The sequence below is a fragment of the Bufo bufo genome, chromosome 1 (assembly GCF_905171765.1).
Source record: "Bufo bufo chromosome 1, aBufBuf1.1, whole genome shotgun sequence".
Taxonomy (NCBI): Eukaryota; Metazoa; Chordata; class Amphibia; order Anura; family Bufonidae; genus Bufo; species Bufo bufo.
The window spans coordinates 807360279-807378137 of record NC_053389.1 but is presented as its reverse complement, the minus strand read 5'-3'; the positions used below and the strand labels follow the sequence as shown (position 1 = coordinate 807378137).

Here is a 17859-nt window from a genome sequence, read left to right as displayed (position 1 = left end):
GCTTCCGATGATTGCCATGTTAGTCCGTCCATGTAAAAGGGTCTTAAGTGTCAAAAGATGCCAGGGGGTCAAATAATCTACTCCAGCACTGAGGGTTCTTCCATGGGACCTCATCAATTACATGAAAATGGTGGCCATGTGGAACTACTTTTCCTCAGTCCACTACTACTATAATACCCGTGCTTACTAGAATACACCAACACAGAGGTAGAGACTCCCTAAGGTTTTATGGACCCACTAGCAGGAATTGACCAAAAACATTGAGTTTTGGTGACATTTCCTTCAGAAATTTCTAACTGTTCTATCATACAAAGTAAGACATCCATAGAAGCTTCATACTGTACTATGTTCATACCTCTCTTATTTGACAAGGATTCAATTTAATACCTGTTGATGGTTTCTTTTGGTTGAAACTGTGTCTACATTTTTGGTATGAGCAGAATGGGGATCCCTAGTGTTCAGGACTCTGAAGAAGTTCCTGTAGGACATTGTACTTTCCATAAATTATGGTGGATTTAGACGCCCAGATAATCGGGCAGATTATCAGGAACAAACGTTCCTGTGAATGCTCGTTCACGACAATCTGCCAGTCTAAAAGTGCCCCAGATCACCTGATGAACGAGCTAAATGCTCGTCCATCTGGTGATGCTGTCGTTTGTGTAGACACCTACATTATCATTTCTCTGCAGCAGATCGTGCGGTCTAAACAATGCAACTGTATGAGGATGAGCGATCGCCGTAGCGATCTTTCATTCTCATACTGTGGAGGTGATCGCTACATGTAAATGCAGCAGTCACCTCCACTGAATGAGCAGCTGACACTCGAGAAGGATCTCTTCCTTTCCCAACAATCTGCTGCTGCTTGGCTCGTGTAAATGTGTCTTTAGATAAAGGAGATCCTATCAGCTTTAAATCTTGCTAACCTTGCAAGCTTCTTGACTCCTATTGTAGCCCAATAGTCATGTCCCAAAACTTCCTTCTTTGTCCTTCGTATCCTTGTGTTGTCCCATAAACATCTTAGATTGAGGAGATTATTCTCTGATTCTCGGCATGATGTGTATGCAATACATACAGAGCTCATCTACATAGTAATAGAACATTCAGTGGATGTTTTGAGTACATGGACTGAGCAGGAAGGACTATTAAAAAGTCACACATATAAAGAGGTGAGAATCTTACTGTAAATTGATGGAATTATTTCATTTGTGGAATTCTGTAGGTGATGGGTTCATTGTATCTATCACTTGCCAGGAAACTTAAATAAATCTTGAGCAAGCATCATTATTTGGAAGTAATGTCCAGGGTCTATAAATAGCTGTGTCATCAGGACCCAGAGTCATCTTCTGTCGTGTCAGCCTGGGGTTGCTTGGGTCCAGCAGAAGAAATCATTGTGAAGACCACCCTCAAAAAAGTCTAATAGTTTATTTGTGAATGAACCCAAAAAAGAAGGACCCTAGTGGTAACTGATCACCCCCAAATTGGATTGTCTTCTGCTGAACCTATGCGGCAATTATTATGTCTGGGCCCACTGGAGGATTTTCTGGTACTGGGCAAGTCTGATTCTTTCCTTCCTTGATTTCTCACTCATTGATACCACAATTAGTTTCAGGATATTATTATGTAGATACTCAGGGAATCAGCATTTCAATTCAAGTCTCAAGCAAGAGTTACATTAAAATGGTTAGTCGTCAACATTGCCTGTGGCTCAGTGAATGGAACCTGCCCCCGACCATTGTCTCTATAGTGATTTGGTTTATTCTGTTCTTGTTTTCCCTCAAACTGGGAAATCTCTTGGCTTAATTGCTTTTTTTATTTGACCACAAACTCAATGGACATAAGACACAATATTAATATTGAATATTTTGCATACAGAGAAATTAAGATTATAGGCCAATGAGTTGAGAAGACATCCAGTGAGGTATGTCTAAGGAAACCTCTTACATCACAATATACAGCCTATAATTTATAGTGATATTTGGGTAGAACCCATTAATTGGCTTCTGGTAGACCTCTGAAGTACATCGTGACATCAAAGTGTTAGAGAAACCAAAAGAGAGGACTCTTGGAGATCAAGAAGTGTGTTTTTCCCAAGAACACACTTCACATCACAATAGAAGTGACACTATCTCCATAATTTGAGTTTCGTTGGTATTTTTACACTAAGCTGTGGGAATTTCTTAACACCCAGACACAGGGAATCCTCCCTACAGATGAAATGTATTAATTGATTGATTGATTGATTTGCACACCATAACTGTTCTAAATGGATAAAAACTACATGTGCTTTAACTTTTTTTAGTTAATATTGAAACATTTCTTTGAAGAACATGCTCTTTCAAAGAACTGGTCATAAATTTTTGACATTAAAGGCTTGAAAGTTGCAGGTTCTTTTCATTGTAGTGGAAACCTCATTTGGTTTTAATTTCATATATCAACAAGGAATTTGGGGTGGTTGTTCATCTTCTATGAATGTGAGGTCTAACATCTCTCATTGCTTCGCTATATATGTACGCATATTATGGATGGTCCTTCAAGGTACATTCTAACCAAGATTATAACACAAGGTCCATCTTCTTGAGCCTGGTCTCTTTTGATGTACCTTCAGAAATGTTACCTCTCCTTTTGCTTTTGTCACACTTGGATGTATGGAGAGGTGTTAGAAGAATGGGGAGATGACAACATCACAGCTCATGACTTCTGACATTTGTCCCTGACACACTCCCCGATTATCCATGAAAAATCCTGGGAAAAGTTTTGTAGACTTTTTATTATGTTATGTTAGAGTTTGCTGACCTTGTAGTTTGCATATAGTCAATATTAGGTTGGGTTTTAGTTTTGCACCTTCTGTAAATACATTTTAGTGTCCATATTACGGACTCAAGATCAGGATCCTGTGGTTGTGCTGTACTGATCTTAAAGGGGTTGGCCACTTTGAGTATATTTCCAAATGTGTTGGAAATATTAATTGCAGCAGCTTACCCATATATAGTGTTTTGAAGTTCTGTGCAATTTATTCAAACGGTAAAGTGATGCCCCCTTTGTATCTCCTTCCTCTGACAGAGCTCTGCTGCAGTCATACTATGGCCACTAATGGAAAGGCACATCATTACACACATCAGTCAGTAACCTCAAAAGATACATACTGCACATGGAACCTAGTGCATGTGCACGGTGTATCTCCATAGGTTACTGATTGACGTAACCATAAAGCCATAAAGTGGCATAAGTTGGAGTCTGTTGTATGAATTTTCCATCCGGAAATACCGATGGTGATACCTCTGACCATGGCCTCATATACAGTACAGTCCAAAAGTTTGGACACACCTTCTCATTCAAAGAGTTTTCTTTATTTTCATGACTATGAAGGCATCAAAACTATGAATTAACACATGTGGAATTATATACATAACAAACAAGTGTGAAACAACTGAAAATATGTCATATTCTAGGTTCTTCAAAGTAGCCACCTTTTGCTTTGATTAGTGCTTTGCACACTCTTGGCATTCTCTTAATGAACTTCAAGAGGTAGTCCCCTGAAATGGTCTTCCAACAGTCTTGAAGGAGTTCCCAGAGATGCTTAGCACTTGTTGGCCCTTTTGCCTTCACTCTGCGGTCTAGCTCACCCCAAACCATCTCGATTGGGTTCAGGTCCGGTGACTGTGGAGGCCAGGTCATCTGGCGCAGCACCCCATCACTCTCCTTCATGGTCAAATAGCCCTTACTTTCAAAGTTTTCCCAATTTTTTGGCTGACTGACTGACCTTCATTTCTTAAAGTAATGATGGCCACTCGTTTTTCTTTACTTAGCTGCTTTTTTCTTGCCATAATACAAATTTTAACAGTCTATTCAGTAGGACTATCAGCTGTGTATCCACCTGACTTCTCCTCAACGCAACTGATGGTCCCAACCCCATTTATAAGGCAAGAAATCCCACTTATTAAACCTGACAGGGCACACCTGTGAAGTGAAAACCATTTCAGGGGACTACCTCTTGAAGCTCATCAAGACAATGCCAAGAGTGTGCAAAGCAGTAATCAAAGCAAAAGGTGGCTACTTTGAAGAACCTAGATTATGACATATTTTCAGTTGTTTCACACTTGTTTGTTATGTATATAATTCCACATGTGTTAATTCATAGTTTTGATGCCTTCAGTGTGAATCTACAATTTTCATAGTCATGAAAATAAAGGAAACTCTTTGAATGAGAAGGTGTGTCCAAACTTTTGGTCTGTACTGTATGTGAAGAGTTGAATGAAATAAATGTGTTACAAATTTGCCAAATCCTTTGGTTTCCCGGATCCGAATTTTGTGGAGTTAGTCCTACAGAAATTGCACAAAATGGGAGTCACTATTTTACAGCTAAAAAGACAGAGAAGACATCTTTCACCAGAAAGGGATAATTTTTAGAACATTTTTTACCACCAATGTTTGTTTCCACTGACTACCCTTCGTTTACCCATAGCCACATATGTTGGTGTCATGTTGCCATCACCAACAATGTCTTGGGTTAAAGAGCTTGAAAGAGGTTGACTACAGTCCTGGGAGACTCCAAAGTGTCATAAACTACTTTTCAGGGCAATTGAGTCTTTCTGACTAGTGATGAGCGAAAACTTCAGATTAATACTGTATGGACATCCATCTCATACAGTATTAGAATGTATGGGCTCCAATAAGCCAAAGTCAGTTAGTCACGCGTGACTTTCCAGAATAAAGTAGAAAGCACTTTAAAACTCAGAAACCAAACTCGGCTCTGGTTCCAACTGGTAGCTCGGAACCAAAGCCGAGGTAAGTTCCAAGTTTTAAAGTGGTTTTTCACTTTAAAAATCAACTACCGAAGTTATTCAAAAAAGTCATGGGCAACTTCACGAATAACTGACTTCAGGTCATCAGAACCCATAAATTTTAATACTGTATGGAGACAGATCTCCGTAAATTTTTAGGGCTAACGCACACGGATGTGTTCCGGTCGTTCCATGCATTGGGGACCGCAATTTGTGGTCTCCAATACACAGATAACATCCATGCAGTTTTCGCAGATGGATGCAGCCCCAATCAACTTGAATTTATTAGTGATCCGCCTGTACCACAAAAAAAATAGAACAAGTTCCATTTTTTGCAGCTGTGTGCATGAGCCCTTAATCCGAAGTTTTGAACAAAGCAACTTTGGATGTAGTATCTGAAGCTCTGACCGAATTGGATCTGATGACCGATTTGACTGAATCGGACCCAAAAATAATTTTGGGAAATACACTCATCTCTAGTTGGAGAGCCCGGTACGTCACCAGATCTCCAGAAAAAGGCTTTGCCCTGCACGATTCAGCACAGTGCAAAAGGAGAGCATTAGAGCATGAAATGCACTGATGCTCATATCAAGGGGGCCGGAGGGGTGAAGATAGGGATATGTCCGGGTTCAGCTCTTAACCTGGGCAACCCCTTTAAAAGGGTTTTCCAGTTAAAATTATTTTTTAACAAGTTCCTGCACCATGGCCACCATACGTAATTGTTCCATGCTACAGCGGTCCTCCACTTTCTCCATCTTCTGGTCCATCTGGCTGCAATTGGCATGGTCACATGCATGGACTGACTTCAGCTGTCATATGGTCACAAGCAGCATGTCACCCCTGCAGCCAATCATTGGCTGGAGCGTTGTATGTGAACATGCCCATAGCCTGCCGGATGTAAACAGTGCCGCGACCAGAAGATGAAGAAAGCGGAGGAACACTATAGCATGGAGTAGTTAAGTATGGATCTTCTGTTTCAGTGGTCATGCTGCAGGAGTTTGTTAAAAAAAAAAAATGTTTACCGGAATACCATTTTAACTGGTGTATACAATACTTGATTTATAGTACATATGTCAATCTTTATTATAACTTCAATGAAAAACTTGAGGAGGGTTGTTTAGGCTAGGAAAAAAGGTCAATTTTTTTCCCCCCAAAAAAATTTATGTCTAGTTTTTCGTATAAAGCCCTATTTTCTTGAATGATTATGAGCTGCAATACCAGACACAACCCATAGGCAAGAGTGACACTGTCTCTGGAAAATAAGCAAATATTACTTTCTAATCCCAGACAACCCCTTCAATGTGCGGTTAAAATTAATTGCAAAAAAAATTGGGTGGTCAGTCAGCACATCCAGTGCGCAGGTGCGCGTTGCCATGGCTGAAATCACAAAGGCAAAAAAGTATACAATGCAACAGCACTCTGCAAACCAAATAAAGTACAATAATGCCAAAATAGAAAGTATTCTGGTGCAAATGCTATGCTAATAAATTTTAGATGCTTGTCAAATATATTTTGTACAAAATTATTTGGGCCCGTCTGTCAAACGTCAAGGCGATCTCAGTAAGTCGGGAACCTAACACTAAATACCACATTAACTGGTGCCATACTGGCCTCGGTTACATACAGGGAATGCAGGTTCCACATGCATGCCGAGCCCACATCGTATTATGTCTCTTATGGCCTCCATTATATTTAGGAGATGCAGGCTTCACATGCATGCTGAACCTACACTATATAATACCTCTTTGGTGCCTGGCCTCCATTTTGTTCAGGAAAGGCAGGTTCCACTAGCATGCTGAGCCCACTCTGTATTCCACCTTACCTGGTGCCAAATGGCCTCCAATACATACAGGGAGAGCAGGCTACAGCTTTATAGCTACACTAATTAAAATCAGCCTATGGGGCAGAAAGGTTAATCAGAAGTGCACGACCAACAGAGTCAGCCACACCACCAATACAAACTGCAAAAAAAATTGCGGGTCATTCAGCACATCCAGTGCGCAGGTGCATGTTGCCATGGCTAAAAGCACAGAGGCAAAAAAAATATACAATGCAACAGCACTCTGCAAACCAAATAAAGTACAATAATGCCAAAATAATAGAAAGTATTCTAGTGCAAATGCTACGCTAATACATTTGAGATGCTTGGAAAATATATTTTGTACAAAATTATTTGGGCCCGTCTGCCAAACGTCAAGGTGATCTCAGTAAGACGGGAACCTAACACTAAATACCACATTAACTGGTGCCATACTGGCCTCCGTTACATACAGTGAATTCAGGTTCCACATGCACGTTAAAATGAATGTAATAAAAAAACCTCCCAATCATTATATAGCTTTAATTTACAATAAGACTTACAGGTAGCAAGGACGTAAATACAAAGTAAACAAAATATAATTTAAATTTACAATGCTTATGTACAAAAAGTTAATAAATTAGACATTTATATTTAAGGCCAAGGTCGCCATACAAGAGTTGAAGAGAGAGCTGGGCTAGGGGCAACTGCGGGGAAAAGAGTCCTTTGAACAGACTTTCTACAGCTGTTGGCTTGGAGTATAGACTGGTTCGACTTGTGTGTGGAAGACTGTTGCACTTGGCCAAAAGTTTGGGCCTCTGTTGAACTGGAGGGTGAGGGGAAGTGAAGAAAGGGTTGACAAGGGAGTCTTTCTGGATTCATGGTTAAGGCATGTTCAGGGATCCTTGAGATTTGAGGAGGACTCGGTATAAGTTGGCTTTGGTCAACGCAAAACGAGTCATCAGATGCCGATTCTTCCCACTCGTTGGGACTCCTCTCTTCTATGTGCTGACAAAGTTTTCCGACAACATAGTCTCTCTTCTTCTCACAAATAGTAGACCTGGAGCTTATGAAGTTGGTAGCTTGGCTCAGGCCTTCCTGAAATCCATTATTGAACCCAGACGTTGCCTTTTTGGCATCTTCTGGTCCTACAAGCAATTTCGTATAAAATAAATTTGTGAATATTACCTAATTTGGAATAAACTTTATTAAACTTATCAAGCATTAAATTATATATATACGTATATATATTACCCAGTTGCTTAAATGAAGTCACACTCAAACATTTATGGCTAACTATGGTTCCTACCTCTGGGAAAGGCCCCTCAACCCCATTTGGATGTAGCTGTCATAGGTGGTCAGAACTGCAGAAACAGCTGTGCAGCTTGCGCTATGCTGTTTCCATAGATCCCATACAAGTGAACGGGAGTTATGGAAAACAGGGTAGAACAGTGAGCTATGCAGTTTCAACATCATATAAGTTATGGAAACAGCATAGATGGATACGCTACTTGTTTCTGATCACCTCTGGTCACCACATCCAGGCAAGAGAAGTGTAATTCTCTTTTAAGGCTCTGTTCACACTTGCATTAATGGGATCCAATAGGGTTTCTGTCAATCTTTCCAATATTTTTTCAAGACAAGAACAGTGCAGTCTGTCAAAAATATTAGAACCCCATGAACTGCATTTATGTCAGTAAGGTCCACCAGGATTTTACACCAATGGACTTGACATAACTGTCATGGCTTTGGTGTCAATGGAAGCCATCATTGGCATAGTAATGGAGGGGGGGGGGGGGGGGAAGGTAGCTGTTGCATTTTGGCCAATGGTCCTTCTGCCACATAAGAGAACACTGATGTAATAAATAGCACATGGCCTTGGGGAGACCCTGAAATAGATTTTGCATTGCATCATGTTAGTGTGAAAAGAGCCTACAGTGGAACAAATGAAAAATAAAAGCAAATAAGCTGTGACGGTATAATCAGAAAATAACCTTGGATCTCTCTCACCTGAATTATGACACAGTTTTAAAAACTGCACAGTCTTTTTCAAAATGTCAGCTTTCTCTGTTTTAGGATTCTTTAATGACTAAAAGAACGATAAAAGAAAGTTTAAGAAATTGTCACAAAAAAAGAAAATCACACAAATGGAGTTCTAAAATACTTAAGATTAAATTGAGGATACGGTCTATTTGTTCGTAAGTTATGCTGCATATCCAAAATATTAAAATGTATTTAAAACAAAAAAATATATTAAAAAAAAATGTAAAAATTTAACCTATAAAAAAAAAAAAAAAAATGTAAAAAAAATAATATATATATTAAATTGTATAACTACCGGTATATACTAAAAATGGTATTCTATCTTGAATTTATTTTCTAATACATTTTGATGGAATCTCTCTCTAATTTCTCTATGCAGAACCAAGCAACATAGATGTGTGTACATTGTCTGATTAGAACTTAAGTATACATATTCTAGAAACTTCTGGAAAGTCATATATACTTGCTATCTTTCTGGACAGAACTCAAAAATTGTTGTTAACTATGGGGTTATTTAGCTTGACTTAGTCATCAACTACAGGCATCTATTCATGGTAGTAACACCTTGAAAGACATGAATTTGCTAATGTCACCAGGAAATTACTCTTAGCTGTCTCACCTCCAGAACTTTAAAGTCCTCACCACCAGTACATCTGCCTGTACCTTATATGGTAGGAACCTGACCCTAAAGAACCTCAACAGAAATCTCTACAATCTTTAACAAACAGATATAACCTATGAAACATTAAATATGAAAAAAGCCCCAACCTCATCCTGTGTGGCGTCTAGAAGAAGCGTCCTGAGGTTCTCTAAACTCTGGTTTATCCTGTCCCGTCTTCTCTTTTCTATGACGGGCTTCATCAGCTGTTGAGAGGATGTGGGATGAGTGAGTTTTTGGGATTTGTTTAGAATCATCGAAGTAAGTAGCTGACCTAGAACATTGCATTATACAGTGCAGACAGTACAGAAGGAAATGACCATAGTCCTGGTCAAAGAGTCAAAAAATGGTAGTAGAGTGAGTTGGAAAAAAATAGTAATTTTTTGGAAAAAGTCTTGAAGAGTCATAAACTGGGTCAAAGGTAAAAATCTATTAGACAAAGTAGAACTATAGTAGTTAAACGAAAGAGCAGAAACACAGCAATTAGTGAGAGTAAAAATGTTTTGGGAAAAAGTCTCTCAAAATCATAAAAATTGTTTAAAAAGAGAGGATTAAATAATATAAAATAGAAATATATTATAGTTGTGTTATTAGATGGTCAGTTACCTTTTTATCCTCTTTCGATAGGTATGTATTTCTCATCTTGGTGTTGGTCTGTTCAGTCCAAGAGTCAAGACTGGTCTAAAGGGACAAGACACTTGCCTGCTATGTTAACCCACAAACTCCTCCTGCAGTAGTACTTAGACCACTCCCTTGAGTTTTTGGATTCACCCCTCAGTCACTATTGTATTGCTTGTGAAGTCATGCTTAGTTCACACCCAGAGGCCCAAGCACTCATTGCCCGCCCATGTCCTTCCTTGCTCCTGTCACAGCACACTCCACATATAACATTAACATACCAATTACACCAATACACAAATGTGTTTGCAGGTGGTAAATAGGAGTCATGGAAAAGAGGGCTATGCAGTGTGAATCAAGGATGTATATGAGGACATTATGAGACCTAGGTAAATGTGTAATATGTATGGATCCAAGCTTGGGACATCACAGTGATCCAATCTATCCACGCACACTCATAGTGACCACACTGGTCAGTATACTAATCCAAAATACATATATCTACCTTAATGGTGATTATATTACTTAATCTTATATAGTTATAAAATCACTTAAGATTAGTCACTATGGCAGGAGTTGGTGGGAAACTGGTCAAGACGGCTCTAGGTGCAGACTGACACACTTGGCCTTTTGTCCTAGAACAGTCTTAACACAATTCACACCAATCTGAGAATTGCCCTTTGTTTGTCTTCCAAGGTCACAGTGCCAGGTTCCCACATTGACACAAGACCAGGAGAATAGCTATAGGGGGTGTAGAGGTATCAGTCGGGCCCTAAGGTCCCCCTGCCACATAAGAAGACAACAGCGTTAATTCATGGCACATAGCAGCTGATGGACTCCATTATAGATTTTGCATTATGGCCCAAACGTTTCAAGTTATCTCTCTGTTTCAGAATCCATCTTTCTGGGAGAAGTGATCACAGAGAAATAGACAGACAATAGATAAAAGTAATAACACAGAAAGCTCTATAGACACTCACTGCGGGGAAAAAAATCCTGCAGCAAGGAGGAGTTGTTGGAATGAAGCTTTCTATGTGATGATGTATGGAAGTGATTACAATATTATAGCAAAAGGAGAAGTTTATTGAGAAAAACTGTACAATGAAATTTCCAATCATCTTGTCTGACCTAGCTGTTAGGAGTTATGGGGGGCAGTGGTTATGTGAGGGAATGCACACATGGAGAACATGCTCCGGACGGCCTAGACCAGTGATGGGCAATCTACAGCCCGGCGGACCTTTTTATCTGGCCCGCTGAGCTGTCCGGAGGCAGCAGGAGTGGAGATGAGCGCTTCTATTGTGGAAGTGCTCATCTCCATATTCATCTGTATCGCCGTCCTCAGGACAGCGATACAGATGAATAGTGAAGAGGAGCAGGGGAGAGGCTTCTCCCTTGCCCGTTCCTCTGATAGGCTACTGGCACTAGGCCTGTAGCCTATCAGAGGCCGGTGCAGGCGCGCCGCCTGAGCCGTACAGAGCGGGACACAGGCCGGAAGAGGCCTGCATCGCATCCCTGACAGCAGCCTAAGGTAAGTATATGTGTTTATTGTTTTTATTATCTATAGTATACTGTGGCAAGAAGGGGGATGGGGGCCCTATATACTGGCACAATATGGATTGGTACTATGGAGAAGAGGGGAAGAACTATGGGGGCCCTATATACTGCCAAAATAGGGGGGGAACTATGGAGAAGAGGGGGAAGCACTATGGGGGCCACTATGGAGAAGAGGGGAAGCACTATAGGGGCCCTATATACTGGCACATTATGGGGGGCACTATGGGGGCCCTATATACTGCCAAAATATGGGGGCACTATGGAGAAGAGGGGAAGCACTATGGGGGCCCTATATACTGGCACATTATGGGGGGCACTATGGGGGCCCTATATACTGCCAAAATATGGGGGGCACTATGGAGAAGAGGGGAAGCACTATGGGGGCCCTATATACTGGCACATTATGGGGGGCACTATGGGGGCCCTATATAATGGCACAGTATCTATTCTGCGAATTGCAACAACAAAGCTAACTCCAGACTTTGATTCCCACTAAAATTTAAGGTGAGTTATACATACTATGTTATGAAAGAAATACATTGCATAAAAGTTTTGTACAATAACTCTTTTTATGCTTTTCTACCTTGAATTAAACTAAAACTTTAATGTTACGAAATTTTAATTTAATTTATATTAATTCACACAAACGCCCCATCCATCTACTCTTGGTCCAGCCCCCGGGTCCAATATATAAACCCATTGTGGCCCACGAGTCAAAAAGTTTGCCTAGTACAGGCCCCAAAAATTTGGCATTCACCTGACAGAAAAGAACTTATGATGATGTGGCTGGAGGTACATTAGGCGGTCACTGGATACAAATTTTATTGTAGGCCAGTACAGGCCCCAAAAATGAGGCAGTCACCTGACAGAAAAGAACAAGTGATGATGTGGCTAGAGGTACATTAGGCGGTCGCTGGATACAAATTTTACTGTCGGCCAGTACAGGCCCCAAAAATGAGGCATTCACCTGACAGAAAAGGTCTTTTATGCTGCTGTATATACATAAGACAAGGACCATTCTTCGTTCTGGGTGGTGGTGGATATGTGTGGGCTGGCATGAGGAAATTCAATTACACGTGGTCGTCACAGGTGTTGAATTCCTCAGAGATCCATGCCTTTTTCATTTTTAGAAATGTGAGGTAGTCCACACTGTCGTGAGCTTGGCGAGTGCGCTTATCGGTCACTATCCCCCCTGCTGCGCTGAACGTCCTTTCAGACAGGACACTCGACGAGGGGGAAGCCAAGAGTTCCATGGCAAATTGTGCCAGCTCTGGCCACAGGTCAAGCTTGCACACCCAATAGTCCAGGTGTTCCTCGCTTCTCAGATCGTCTACATCGGCCGTTAACCCGATGTAGTGGGACATCTGTCGGTCTAGGCATTCCCTGAGGCTGGATACAGAGGGCGGCTGTCGATGGGTTGGCTGAAAGAATAATCTCATATTTGAAGTGACCAACACATCTTCAAACCACCCTCTTCTTGCAGGCATGGTAGGATTGGTACTAGCAACTGTTTCACTGTGGGTGGAAATTCCTCTGCCAGCACCCGCAACAGAATAATGCAGCATCTCTCGCAGCAAGGCCTGAAAATGCTGCATTCTGCCAGCGCTCTGTGATGCTCGTTACATGTCCGCCATTTTGTGTTTGTACCAGCGGTCTAAGTATGTTGCCCCCAGTACTGGTCCTTGCCCTTTATGCTTTTTATACGGGGGTCCCTCTTCAAACACTGAAGCATGAAGGCCCCATTTGCACTAAATTGGAAGCGGTGGAAAGCCCTGAGTCCTGCTCAGGGTATATCGCAGGCCTCAATCAATATTTGGTGGAAACAGAGATATAAATCGCCTTAATCAGTATTTTGTGGAAGCAGGTATATCACAGCCCTCAATCAGTATTTTGTGGAAACAGAGATATTAATCCCCTTAATCAGTATTTTGTGGAAGCAGGTATATCGCAAGCCTCAATTAATATTTGGTGGAAACAGGTATATCAAACCCCTTAATCAGTATTTTGTGAAAGCAGGTATATCGCAAGCCTCAATTAATATTTGGTGGAAACAGGTACATAAATCCCCTTAATCAGGATTTTGTGGAAGCAGGTATATCGCAGCCCTCAATCAGTACTTTGCGGAAGCAGGTATCTCGCAGGCCTCAATCTATATTTAGTGGAAGCAGGTATATCAATCCCGTTAATCAGTATTTTGTGAAAGCAGGTATATTGCAGACCTCAATCAGTATTTTGTGTAAACAGGTATATCAAACTCCTTAATCAGTATTTTGTGGAAGCAGGTATATCAGACCCCTCAATCAATATTTGGTGGAAGCAGGTATATTGAACTCCTAGGGCTGAGTTCACACTTCCGTTATTTGATCAGTTATTTTGAGCCCAAACCAGGTGCGGGTCAAAAACATAGGACATTTTCCCATTATACCTTATTGCTGTGTAGGCTTCACTACTGGTTGTGGCTCACAATAACTGATGGAAATAACTGACTAAATAACTAAGGTGTGAACTCAGCCTTAATCAGTATTTAGTGGAAGCAGGTATATCACACCCCTGTTATATCACACCACCCTGTTTATTTGGGGCAACAGGTATATCGCAGCCCTCAATCAGTATTTTGTGGAAGCAGGTATATCACACCCCTTAATCAGTTTTTTTGGGGGCAATAATGTATATCACACCCATTGCAAATAGTTGGTCCAATAACGCTTGTCCCTCTGTATAGCTGCGGCATTGCAGCAGAACTGCACACAACTGCTGCACAATACAATTGCACTATAATATACTTTCTATGTTAGTATATCACACCCCTCAGTATATCACACCTATCGATAGCACACCTATACTAGTCCTGAAAAGGACTTTTATACCCCTATTAGCTAGCGTTTGGTGTTCCTAACAGTCTGTCCCTAATCCACAAAGCAACCTCTCCCTACACTGGCAAAACAGATAATGTAAAATGGCTGCCAGATTGGGTTCTGTGATAGGTTGGGGGTATGTCCATGTGCTGAAACGTCTTAATTGGCTGTCCTGTCCCACCTGATGGATGTTTCATGGGTCAAAGTTCGGCGGACATCGCTATACGTTTGCATGTTCGGCGAATCGCGAACATGCAAAGTTCGCTGCAAAACGACAGCTGGGCGAACCGCAAGGCCATCTCTAGTGGTGAGGAGCAGGTGAGTTCTCAGAGGGAGCAGAGGGACAGGGTAGAAGGGTCATCATCCCATGTGTCTCTTATCTCCTCCCTGCTGAGTGTGTCCCAGTGTCGTTCCTCACACCTCTGACCATGTCCTTCTGGATTTAAAAACACCATCATCTAAACTGGGTGTTGACATGTGGAGAAAAAGTCCTCAAAGTGTTTTTGCAGGGTGTTGAAGGAGGGTGGACATCAAATAACCTTCATTTTGAGGCGTATGTCTGTAGCTGTCCCTGACACGTTTTCGAGGATCTTCCAATTCTGAAGTCCTAATAATAATCGACTCAGATCCTGGAAATCCAGAAGCTGAGAACCCCTTCCAGATCTACTAGTTGTCACAGCTGATGGGTCGTTACAATTGTATCCAGCACACACAGTCCTCTGTCAGCTAAGCGACCCGCTCTCCAGACTGATACACTGTAACCGCAACAGGACAGGAGGGAGATGTGTGAAGTATTAGGTTTAGGTTCAGCCTCTGTGATGTCTCATCTGATGTAGATATTCTCTTTCCTCATCTTCTCCATTCAGACCAGACCGCCATGATGGTTTCTTTCAGCCATCTCTTGTCTTTGCAGAGTTTGACAAATAGACATCTTAGTTTCCTACTTTTCCATCCTCCTCCCACCTTCTCAACATCCCATCCTGCCACCTCTAATACTGTGCCCGCTGTGTTCCCCAATACTATACTGCAGAAACAGATAAACCCCTGATAATACTAGTACCATGCAGATAGCGCCCCCTTCAATAATTATTGGCACACAGTGCCCCAAAAAATAAATGCACCCAGCAAATAGTGTCCCTGAAACTTATAGCCGTAACATAGTCCCCCACAGTAATAGCGCTCCCTAAAGTCCCACCAATAGAAATAATTCTCTGCCACATAGTAATCGTGCCCCTAACCGTAATAATGTCCCCACTGTGTCCCAGAAGTAATTATGCCCCCATAGTGCCTATACTAGTAATGTTCCCAGTAGTCCTTCAGTAGTAAAAATACTTCCTCTTAGAAACGCGCTCTGATATCTGCAAAATTCAATACACTAAACCAGCAATCAGCAACCTCCGGCACGCCAGCTGCTGTTAAACTACAACTCCCAGCATGCTCCATTCACGTTTATGTGAGTTCTAAAGAACAGATGAGTGAGTGCGTATTCTGGGAATTGTAGCTTCACAACAGCTGGAGCGCCGAAGATTTCAGATCCCTGCACTAAACCAAAGGTCACCAAGCTGCTGTGGAACTACAACTCCCAGCATGTACATTTTCTGATCTAGATAGATAGATATATAGATGTGCTATATATGTGGGGGAGCGGTGTCCCCTCTGAACTCCCGCCCATCTACCTGGTGCTTTTAATCAGAGTATCTCATAGCTGGATCCTAACTTGCCCTGAAACTTGTAGGCCTAGGGCACAGCTGAGGCCTGTGTTAGTGTAGGCCCCGTCTGATAGAAGCCACCTTGTCGCTAGTAGATGGGCCCGACACATTCTTGATCAAAAATATGTGCAAATAGCTTCTACTTTTCATATAGTTTTGCATTTCTGGAATTAAGAATAAAACACAAAAAGAAAGTGGAACCTGACCCCGACGTGATTTGAACACGCAACCTTCTGATCTGGAGTCAGACGCGCTACCGTTGCGCCACGAGGTCAGCTGGTAGTGCAGCTTCCAACACTATTTGATACTACTGTCTTGTTACCAAAATGCACAAAAATCTACACGACGCTGTTGTGGCACTTTGGTGCTTTTAAGATGTTTTTGTCTTGAGCATCCTGTCTGGTCCCAAGTCCCACCATTAGAATTAATTCTCTGCCAGAGTGCACTTAGTAGTAATAGTGCCCCTACAGTTCCCCCAAAGGTAATAATGTCCCCACTGTGCCCCAGAAGTAATTATGCCCCCATAGTGCTCATACTATTAATCATGTTCTCCATAGTTCCCGAGTAGTAATAAAGCCCAACATAATGCCCCCCAGTAGTAATAATTCTCCTTATAATGCGTGCAGTACAAAAAATGCCCTGTTGTGTGCCAGTACACGAAAATACCTCATCTTAGTGCCCCCAATAGAGACAATGTCCCAAGAGTGCCCCCATAATGTGTGCCAGTATAAAATACCCCTATATTGTGCCCCCAGTAGGAGCCCCCATAGTGCTCCTCTCCCCCTTCTCCATAGTGTCCCCCATAATGTGGCAGCATAAAATACACCATCTTAGTGCCCCCAGCACATGCCTCCATAGTGCTCCTCTACCCCTTCCCCATAGTAATCCCCCTAAATATGCTAGTATAAAATGCTCCTTTTTAGTGCCCCCAGCAGATGCCTCTTTAGCGCTCCTCTCCACCCTTCGCCATAGTGCCCCCATAATGTGTTCAAGTATAAAATACCCCTATAAAGTGCCCCCAGTAGCAGCCCCCATAGTGTTCCTCTCCACCCTTCCCCATAGTGCCCCCATAATGTGTGCAAGTATAAAATACCCCTATAAAGTGCCCCCAGTAGCAGCCCCCATAGTGTTCCTCTCCACCCTTCCCCATAGTGCCCCGATAATGTGTGCAAGTATAAAATACCCCTATAAAGTGCCCCCAGTAGCAGCCCCCATAGTGTTCCTCTCCACCCTTCCCCATAGTGCCCCCATAATGTGTGCAAGTATAAAATACCCCTATAAAGTGCCCCCAGTAGCAGCCCCCATAGTGTTCCTCTCCACCCTTCCCCATAGTGCCCCGATAATGTGTGCAAGTATAAAATACCCCTATAAAGTGCCCCCAGTAGCAGCCCCCATAGTGTTCCTCTCTACCCTTCCCCATAGTGCCCCGATAATGTGTGCAAGTATAAAATACCTCTATATAGTGGAACTCCTGATGGCTTGCTCTCAAAAATGACCACAATTCTTGTTGCCACTCGATAGAGGTCAGATTTGTGAAGGACACAACTAATAGTTGTCCTGTGGACAGATTATTCCACCTGAGCTGTGGATCTCTGTAGCTCCTCCAGGGTGATCATGGACCTCTTCTTGGCTGCTTCTCTAATTAGTGCTCTCCTTGTCTGGGCTATGAGTTTAGGTGGACGGCCATGTCTTGGTAGGTTTTCAGTTGTGCCATACTCCTTCCATTTTCGGATGATGGATTGATAAGAGCTCCGTGAGATGTTCAGAGCTTGGGATATTTTTTTATAACCTAACCCTGCATTACACTTCTCCACAACTTTATCCCTGACCTGTCTGGTGTGTT

The 17859-nt window shown here is 42.0% G+C and overlaps 1 protein-coding gene and 1 non-coding gene across 2 annotated transcripts in view; both read right to left on the bottom strand.

Annotated features, from left to right (window-relative positions):
• Positions 1–7233: 7233 nt before the first annotated feature.
• Positions 7234–17859, bottom strand: part of LOC120988746 (transcription factor HES-2-like) — a 100923-nt gene continuing 90297 nt past the window's right edge. Inside the window, exons 2-5 of the mRNA XM_040416405.1 lie at positions 9887–9961; positions 9391–9486; positions 8590–8668; positions 7234–7727 (exon numbers count right to left, since the gene is read on the bottom strand). Coding sequence (XP_040272339.1) covers positions 7234–7727; positions 8590–8668; positions 9391–9486; positions 9887–9961 — 744 coding nt within the window. The remainder of the gene's footprint in view (positions 7728–8589; positions 8669–9390; positions 9487–9886; positions 9962–17859) is intronic.
• Positions 16219–16290, bottom strand: TRNAW-CCA. Its single transcript has one exon. It is a non-coding gene; the product is annotated as a tRNA-Trp (tRNA).